This window comes from Marmota marmota, unplaced genomic scaffold (assembly GCF_001458135.2).
Source record: "Marmota marmota marmota unplaced genomic scaffold, marMar, whole genome shotgun sequence".
Lineage (NCBI taxonomy): Eukaryota > Metazoa > Chordata > Mammalia > Rodentia > Sciuridae > Marmota > Marmota marmota.
In genome coordinates, this window is record NW_026000051.1 from 9,756,672 (window position 1) to 9,766,611 (window position 9,940).

At 41.9% G+C, this 9,940-nt stretch overlaps 1 protein-coding gene across 1 annotated transcript in view; it reads left to right on the forward strand.

The window, feature by feature from the left end:
* Stom (stomatin) overlaps positions 1 to 9,940 on the forward strand; it is a 28,943-nt gene extending 19,003 nt beyond the window's left edge. Inside the window, exons 5-7 of the mRNA XM_015497648.2 lie at positions 648 to 851; positions 1,751 to 1,885; positions 7,918 to 9,940. Of these exons, the coding sequence (XP_015353134.1) occupies positions 648 to 851; positions 1,751 to 1,885; positions 7,918 to 8,112 (534 nt within the window). The 3' untranslated portion in view covers positions 8,113 to 9,940. The remainder of the gene's footprint in view (positions 1 to 647; positions 852 to 1,750; positions 1,886 to 7,917) is intronic.

The following is a 9,940-nucleotide window of genomic DNA, read 5'->3' on the forward strand; positions in this document are numbered from 1 at the left end:
TCTTTCCCTGACCTTGCCCTATAAACATTCCTCATGCACTTTTGTTCCAGTTAGGCTGTGCTACTTGTGGTTCATTGGAACTTGGCTCCCTCCTGCCTCTGTGTCTTTTCACACATGATTCTCTCTGCCTGGAACCCTTGCTGCTCCACCCTCAGAACATTTTTATTCATTCCATTTATTTATTCCTTCTGAGAGTCAATCTTCCTTGAAAGATGGCTTTTAAAAAATGCAGAGAATAATGTGGAGTTCTCAGGCTTGTTCTTATAAGATGTGGGTATGATTTCTGGCATCACAAAGTATGTGTGGATTCAGTTGAGTTTTCACCCCTGTGTGAATAAGTTCCCATCTCATCTCTTAAAGCCTCCTTGATTCCCCCACAGCCTTAAAAGTAGTGGCCAAGTTTTTTCATATCTTTATGCCTAATCTGGTTCCTGCTGTTGAGTGGCATCTCAAAGTATGTTGACTGACTGAAGGAGTTAATGGACTTAATGAATAAATGAGTGTGTTTTATTAAGTTTCTGAAGATAACTTTCTGATACTTTATTAAAGAAAATCAGCTAGCATTCTACCATGCTCTATAGATAACATTTCTTACAATTAGGAAATGGTTGGTTGACAGAAGTAGAATTGCTTCCCTCATCTTGCAGATCCTCACAAAGGATTCGGTGACCATCAGTGTGGATGGGGTGGTCTATTACCGTGTTCAGAATGCCACCCTGGCTGTGGCAAATATCACCAACGCAGACTCAGCCACCCGTCTTTTGGCACAAACTACTCTCAGGAATGTTCTGGGCACCAAGAACCTTTCTCAGATCCTCTCTGACAGAGAAGAAATTGCACACAACATGCAGGTAAGGAATGCACCCACTAGAGACTAGAAACCGAAGCAAAGCGCTGGTGGTTGTGTGAGAATCTGGCCTTTTTTTTTTTTTACCTTCATAGTAAGGTTCCTCAGGCTTGATGGAAGGAGATGCTTTTCATACTTAGAGTTCATGGGTTCATAACACCCTGACACAAGTGTCGTTTTTATACATATACTTTTGTATTTCTTTTTTCCAGTATCAGCATTAACCTTTTTATTTAAGCATAATAGTTCAGAGGTTGTCCTGCAAGGCAGGCAGGTTTTGAAGCTTTATTCTGTGTGTGAGTCCCAAGAAGTCTCTCGTGCCTGTTTCCCAATCTTCTTGAGTAGTAGATGTTAAGTAAAGAGTTAAAAGTCTGAATTCTTACTATTTGTGCAGACTTCATTGTGGGTCAAATCTCATTTGATATTCTCCACAACCTTATGAAATAATATGGTTTCATTTCTGCCTTTTTAAAGGAGGAAAGTGAAACACAAGGAAGTAATATGGTTTACACATGAGCTTAGGGGTCATATGTATAGCCCCCAGCCTGGCCACCTGTTTCTGAAAGTAAAGTTTCATTGGAATACAGCCACGTGCATTCCCTTGTGTATTCCCATGGCTGCCATTGACCTGTAGCAGCGGGTTGAACAGTTGTGACCAGACTGCAAAGAAGCGAATCTTGCGCGGCCCTGCTAGAAGAAGCACGACAAGCCCTGCATTAGCTTATTAGCAGCCAAGTCAGGGTCAGTTCTCCAGTGACCCAGTCCCTCCCCAGCATATTCCTTCCACTGCAGGTTAACCCTTCCTCTGCCACTCCCCCAGCACCTTATCTGCTCCACATCCCAGTGGGTGCAGCCGTCTGGGCTGGGCTGACCACTCTTACTTGCCTTCTCTCCTCCTGACAGTGTACTCTGGACGATGCCACCGACGACTGGGGAATAAAGGTGGAACGTGTGGAAATTAAGGATGTGAAGCTGCCCGTGCAGCTCCAGAGAGCTATGGCTGCCGAGGCAGAAGCGTCCCGGGAGGCTCGAGCCAAGGTAATGTTTTCTGGGCTGTTTTTCTTTTACTCATTATTTTATTTATTTATTTTAGTTTCTTTTTATTTTATTTATTTATTTATTTATTATGTGTTATACATGACAGCAGAATGCATTTTCAACTCATAGTACACATATAGAGCACAATTTTTCATGTCTCTGGTTGTACACAAAGTAGTGTCACAACATTTGTGTCTTCATACATGTACTTAGGGTAATTCCACCATCTTTCCTACCCCCATGCCTCCTCCCTTCCCTTCCCTCCCTTTTGCCCTTAGTTTGTTTTCTTACTGAAATTTTAAATTTCAAATACAGTAAAACACACTTGTTGTAAAACATCAAAACAATTCCACAGTGTTTAGTGAAAGTGGAAGCACCCCTCATCACCCCAAATCCTGTTCCCCAGAGGCCACACTCTTAACATATCCCTGTACTGAGATGTTTTTTTTATTGGGTTGTTGCATTATTGGCTTGTTTGTTTTATGAAGCAGGGTCACAGGGTTCATAGTGCCCTGTACCTTGCTCTTTTCCCTTAATACCTGATGGGCATATCATTCCATTAGAGTCAGCTCATTCTTTCATGACAGTGAGCCCCAACTTTATTCTTTATTCCAACTTTATTCAGCCCACTGTCAAGGGCAGATTGACAGTTTGAGAGCAGATGGGCATCATGTCAGTTTGTTGTCATCCATTCCTCACTTATTCTGTCTTCTCTTTCACTCTTTCTCTTTTCAGGACCTTCTTCCTTCTTCCTATTACCTCTTCCTCTTCTTTCCTTTCTCTGACATTTGCTCTTTCTCCTTTCTTTATGTCACCACCCTTGCCTTTGAGACATTAATGTATAACAATATAGGAATATCTCACCAAACCCCAAGATAGGAAGTAGAGTCAGGCCTCACCAAAACCTGATGCAGGAACCAGAAGGCGCTAACACTAAAGGGAGCTGGTCATCCCATTTCTGAGCCACATCCCTCTGGAACTACTGTGTGGGGAGGACATCGGACTCCAAGATTCACCTGCATTCACAGGTGACCAGTAAAGGAGGCCAACCAGTCCTGATTGCACATGTGCAGAAGAAAGATTCTCTTCAGTCCAACTTTGGCCAAAGGGCAAAGTCATATACTAACATGGCCCCACAGCCCCACTCTGCCACAGAACCCTGACCTTTTCTTCTCTTAGGATGCCCTTTAAATGATAAATTGGTCACTATAATTTCTTAGTACCAAATAGAAAAGTACCCCATTTGACATGCTGCCTCCAGAATATTCTATTAATCATAATTTTTAGGTTTTCCTAATGTGATCGTCAGTGTTCATGATAATAACCTGAAGATACTTCAGAATCCTCAAGTGTCTTCTTTCAAAATTGTCACTTCTAGCCAAGCCTGCTGGCAGCACACATCATGATCCCAGCTCCTTGGGAGACTGAGGCAGGGGCTCACAAATTTGACGCTTGTCTGGGAAACTTAGTGAGGCCCTGTCTCGAAAATAAAATGAAAAATTTAAAAAGGATTGGGGATGTAGCTAAGTGATAGAGAGCTTGCCTAGCATGCACAAGGCCCTGGGTTCAATCCATACATGTGCACGCACGTGCACACACACACACCTGTCCCTTTTAAAAGACTAATTATATTTATGACAATGTTATCAAATGTTCCCTATTAGTGTCTAATTATTCTGAAAATCAGGAATTGCTTTTACTAGAATCTGTCATTAATCAAAAGCCCCTTTTCTAAACCATATTAAATAATATACTTTCCTACACAGACTACATAGACTGTCAGCACTTGAAGAATCCTCAGAAACTGTCTTCCAAAAGTGACACATACCTCACCCAGTTGTGCACACACACACACCCTTGTTCCTATGCCAGTAATTAAGCACTGTACGGTTTCCACTAAGCTTGACCTCAGAATCCTTCTGTAACAGTCTAAGTAACAACCCTCAACTGCTAGGAGTTAGCCCTAAAAATGAAATTTGTTTGCCATCATTGTCAAAACAAAAATAGAAGCCATGGGCATAAATTCATGTTCTCATGGAAAATAGGGGGTTATCATTTCTTCAACAAATAAATTGCAGAGGAACAGAGAGAGGGGTTAGGAGAACCTATAGATGAAAAGTCAGAGAAAATTTCCTGAAGTTAATTAGCCATCAGAGAAATGCAGATTCAAATTATAGGCAGATGCCACCCTAGATAGCCACCAGAATGGCTTGGGTGGGGGAAAAAAAAAAAGTAAGAAAGGGACCAAAAGTGGCAGGAGAAGAACTGGAAATTCGCTGCTCAGGAGAGTGTCTGTTGGTCCAAGCAGTGTGGAAAAGAGTATGGTAGCATCTATCCAAACTGAAAGTTTACATACCAACCTGTGAGCCTATAGCTCCCCTGGTAAGTATGTATCTCATGAAAATGCTTTCATTCATTCTGTTTCCCAAAAGGCAGGCACTGGGAGATTCACTGTAGCACTGCCTCGTTGACACAAACTAGAAACTACCCAAATGTCCCTTGCTAGGTGAAGAGATAAATTGTGGTTTAGTCACATGAAAGAACAATGTAGTAGAAGATGAATGTGTAACTGCTCATGACATAATTTGAGAAGAAGCAGCCAGACACAAAAGAGGACCGATTTTCTACACATTGTACTGCACATTAGTCAAACCTCTTTTTAAAGTTTTTAGACCTATACTCAGAATGTAGCATCTACCGTGCTTCATGCTCCCTTCCTTCTTTTGATAGCTCTCAGAAAAAATGCCTGGCACGTGCTGTCCAGCTCTTATTTCTGGGGTTAGTGGTCTATTGAAAGAATGGAGGGCAAAACCAAACAAGATCTTTTTTCTCTTCCCTTCCCTCTGACCAGCCCACCTGGTCTCAGGAAGAGTACAAACAATGCCAGTCTCACGCATGTGAAAAGGTTACTATTTAAAACGTCAGATCTGGGCTGGGGATTTGGCTCAAGCGGTAGCGCGCTCGCCTGGCATGCATGCGGCCCGGGTTCGATCCTCAGCACCACATACAAATAAAGATGTTGTGTCCGCCGAGGACTAACAAATAAATATTAAAATTCTCTCTCTCTTTAAAAAAAAATAAATAAAACATCAGATCTGTGTGGCTGGCAGTGAAGCTCAGTGGTAGAGTACTTGCCTAGCGTGCACAAGGCTCTGGGTTCCATCCCCAGCACCACAAAAACAAATAAAATGATGATCTGTGAACGTGGAGTATTGATTGATGTGCAGTTACTGCACGCTTAGCAAAAGCCGCACACACCCACAAGGAGCTTGCTTTGCTGAACAGAGTGTACTCAGCCTGTATCTAGACAAAGCCTGCGGTGTTATGTTCACGTCTTTGGCAGCTTGCTTAGAGCAGCTTTTCTGCAAACAAAATGTGTGCCCATCCTGGTGGTCTGGCTTCCCGGCCAAGAGATTGAGTATTGATTGGTGGTGGGAAATGAGATATCTTTGCAGTTGGTCCATGTCCAGAGGAAAAAAAGTGCCTAATTGGACATATGAGATGATATGGAAAAAAAAAATCAGAGCCTGCTGTTCCTATGCAGGCCTCTGTAAGGCTTGCCTTGGAGTACAGTTACATAGCTCTCTTTGAGTGTGTCTGGCACTCGCCCCTTCTCCTAGAGCTAGCTAGGACACAATGGTTTGCCTTGATAAGGTTTTTATCCTGCAAATTGCGTCCCTTCTCTCACTAAGTACTATCCCTTGTCTCTCTGTTAATGGCACTTCCAGTGCAACCAAAACCTCAAAACTTGGGACTCAGCCCCTGTCCGCTCCCTCCCCATGCCCAGTCAGCCTCTAAGTACTGTTGTTTCCCACTCCCATCACTCCCCAGTCCAACTTGTCCCCAGTCCCCAACACCAATGAATCCCACCGACCCCTCTAAAGCAGTTCCACTAACGGCTCCCAATCTCCTCCTTTCTAAATTCAGCACCCCTCAGTGTTTTCCAGCTAGAACTGATGAGTTTACTCATCTACAGAACGGAGACCAAACACCTTGGCCTTCACTGCCCTGGGAGCCCTGGCCCTGTTCACCTCTTCCTCACAGTGTTCAGCTTGTCACGGTTTTGTCAGCATTTATCACACTAGAAAGAAAAGGTCTGTCCCAGCTCTGTGTCCCCTACTTGACCAGGAGCTGTAGGAAGCCAGTGTTGCTGCCCTCCATCCCCAGCTCCTGCAGGCGCTCACTAATACCTAGAAGGCCCCCAAAGTTTTCTGTATAAGCAAATGAAATCTCCTTGGGCACAAGAGCATTGCTGCCATTCTGACAATCACAAAATACTATGAAGTATGTATTTTGAGATCCCTGTGGGACAACATGGTGAAACTGCAATTTTAATCTTGATAATTATGGTATTTTTGTACCTTTTCCTCTTCTAGGACTTATGAATTGAAATTAGCAGCCTTGATTTAGATTCTAAATCTTGTATGCATTAAAGCATAGTTGGATTCAAAGATCAGGTCTTGGCTTGTCACTTGCCATTCTTTTGTAGCAATTTCTGCTCATTCATGTAACCCTTTATATGCCTTCTTTCTTCCTCACACTGGTCCTATGAATAAGTTGTGTCTTGTTTTAAGAACAAGAAGCTGAGCCAGGTAAGGTGGCACATGCCTGTAATCCCAGCATCTCAGGAGGCTGAGGCAGGAGGATCCCAAGTTCAAAGCCAGTCTCAGCAACAGTGAGGCACTAACCCTGCCTCTAAATAAAATACAAAATAGGGCTGGGGATGTGGCTCAGTGGTTGAGTGCTCCTGGGTTGAATCCCCAATCCCAACCCCCACCAAAAAAAAGAATAACAAACTGAGATTCAGGATGTAAAATAATCCCTGAGAACATACGACTAGTAAGTGTTAGATTTGGGATTTTAGCTTAAGTATCTTTAGCTCCCTCCAAAACCCCTGTTCTCTCCACCATCCAGTGATCTGCAAATATTTTTGCCCATATAAACCCTTAAAGAATTTGAAAGTTATATATTCCACTTCAAATTGCATGTAAAAATTTTTATCTTCAATGTAGGTACTTGCCAAGCATCTAATTTCTGGCATGTTGTAAAAATTGACATTTTAAAGTGAAACTGTTAACATCATTCTTATAAATGTATCCTATGAAATTTAAGCAACATAATGACTCAATCCCCTATTTAAAAATATGTGGATAATACCCTTTTTAACATCAGGTATATTGTGTCTTTTTCTTCTTGATCTTATATTTCCATTCCACCTCCCCAGATAGTCTTTCCCTAGTATATTTTACTACCGTATTGTGACACATTTAGTATATGTTAGAATTAATTTTAAAATTTTTCCTATGATTATAAATAAGATTCTACAAATGTTTCGGAGTTTCTCCTAAATAAGAAACATTTTTTTTTTTTGTACTAGAAATGGTTCTCTTAAATGCAACAAATGAGGAATTAAACCATAACTATGTGTATGGCTATTAACCATTGCTAGAATATGACAATTCAGCATCAATTTTATTCCCTTTTTTAGTTTTACAAACATAAGAACTAGAAAACTTATGAGAAGTAAAGTTTTGTTTGAAGTAACATTGTGTAATTCTTAGTGCTCCCTTTGAGCACTAAGAATTTGTGCTCAAAAAAAATTGAATTTGTGTGGTAAAAAGTCGTAGAGCAATCTTTCGTCAAAATATATTTTTACTTTTTAATGATCTATCAGTTTGCAGTTCAGTAAGATTCTCTTTTCTTTCTTTGAAATCAAAGCATTGGAAAGCTGTCTGACTGCCAGAGGATTTGTATTCAGTCCTCACCGTCGCTCACCTTCTCAACCCCCACACAGTATTGTGACTTGTCCCTGGTAAAAGAGAGTGTCTTGAGCCAGGCACAGCCTCAGGCAAATCAGTTAGGAAACCAAATCTAGAAACTGAGTATCTAGAAATCTTGGGGTTGATTTCCTTGGAACTATTCTGGCATACTCCTGGGCAGTTTGGGGTACCACCTAAGGTACCCCAGTTTGAAGATGGCTGCATGACAGAACCTGGGGATTTCCAGGCTGACCTCTCCTCCCTCCTCCATAGGTTATTGCAGCTGAGGGAGAAATGAATGCATCCAGAGCTCTGAAAGAAGCGTCTATGGTTATCACCGAGTCTCCTGCAGCCCTTCAGCTCCGGTACCTTCAGACACTGACCACCATTGCTGCGGAGAAAAATTCGACTATTGTCTTCCCTCTGCCCATAGATATGCTGCAAGGCATCATGGGGGCAAAACGCTGAGCCACCTAGGTCAGTGCAGAGGTGAGCTCTGTGCTGCCAAGGATGAAGTAGGGGACCAAATTAGCCTTCAGCTCACAAAGAGTAGGGCAGGGAGCCTTGATTATCCTCCCTCTTTCCTTTTCTATATGTATGTGGAATATGGGGTTCTTAGAACGTATAGTGATCATAAAAGTAGATGAAAGAATTGATAGCTTATAAATACTGAGAAAGATTGGTGATTTATAAGATAATCTACTGTTTTAAATATTTAAGAGTTTGCATTTGTAAGTTGGTCTGTAGTAGGTGAAGTCCTTCTTTCCACTTCTGTTGAGTAGTTCTGCACCCTCTCTCAACAGCAGGCCAGAGGCGAGAGCATAGTTCAGGACTGCCACCTGATACCCCTGGCGGATACATGATTTGCAGAAAGTGATGTCCTTGTGCTATAACCAGCCCCTCTGGGCCGCATGTGCCTTACTTCTAGGGAATCTTTTAAGGACATTTTTCCTAATGTCCATTTACTTTCTGAACCCAGACTATATTTCAAAATGATGCTCATTGGATGGTAGGTATTTTCTTGTCTACAACTGCCAGAGTTTGAGGAAGTGGTCAAGATCAGTGAAAACGATTTTTTAAAGTCACTATTGGGCAGTCCCTTTGAAAATAGTAGATACATTTTTAACTTCTTTGAGCCTCCTTCATGAGTAAATGATTCCTCCGTGGTCTCCTTCAAGCCAGCTGAATAGTGATCATAAAAACGATATGATCATAAAAACAAATGTGTTTTTTCTGACTTTTGCCTATTTTCATATATCAGGTTTTGAATAGTTCTGATTTTTTTAATAAAAGTTTTCTCTAAGTTCTATGAACAATTGTTATATACGCATTTGAATCACCAAGGGCTAAGAGACTTTTTTATAAATGTCTTCAGAAAACTATTATATTTTCCTGTCTGCATGCTGTTAACTGTGGTACTCTGTGAAATATTCTGATTACCAATCCCATTCATTTAGCTGTACAAGGAGTTCACCATATATTGGGCATGTAATTCCCAATGATCTGGGGCAGACCCTGTTAAGCTTTGGATGTCAAGATAGATGTGAGATTTTCGTTTGCCTCGTTGTTACTTTCTCAATCACATATGCCTATGCTGAAAGAGGAAGAGGTCAGCCCCTTTGGACCACGGTTTCTTAGTCTATAACATCAGGAAGCTCCTTCCATTTTGCAAGTGCCTATAAATTTGAGCAACCTGGCCTGGACAGCTATCTGGTGACATTTGCGACACTTCCTCTTTGAGGCTCTAAATTCACCTACAGAAGTCTAAAAATAACAGTTTCCTTTCCCGGCACCACTCTTGATTCCTGTCCCTAGCTAAAAGCCCTCTGATGGTCCCAGCCTGTGGATGTCACTTCCCCTACACCCCATTTCCAAGCTTATTTTTAAGAAAGCTTTGAATGCAGCTATCCAGGTTCCAAGCTATATTAGAAGCCTAGGCAGCCTTTCAGCTCGGTACTCGAATTGCATTTATATTTTGAATTTTGAATGATGGCATTGTTTGTTTTGTGACGGGGCTCACCCTTGGCCACTGAGGACCAAGAAACCCCAAATCCTGATGAGACTGTCTTCTCAGATGAAGAGCAACAGTGCTCTTGGTTCCATGACTTTCCCTTTCTGCAGATACAAAATGACCTTCGCTTTTCATCTTTGTGTATTCCTAGCCCATTAGGCTACATGGCAGGGATGGGGAGCATATAGGTAGCTCTGGGGGATGAGAGCCCTGGTGCAAGGGATCTTTCCACACGGCCTCCCCTCCCAAAAATGTACATAATAAAGTGTGTGCAGTTGAACTCGT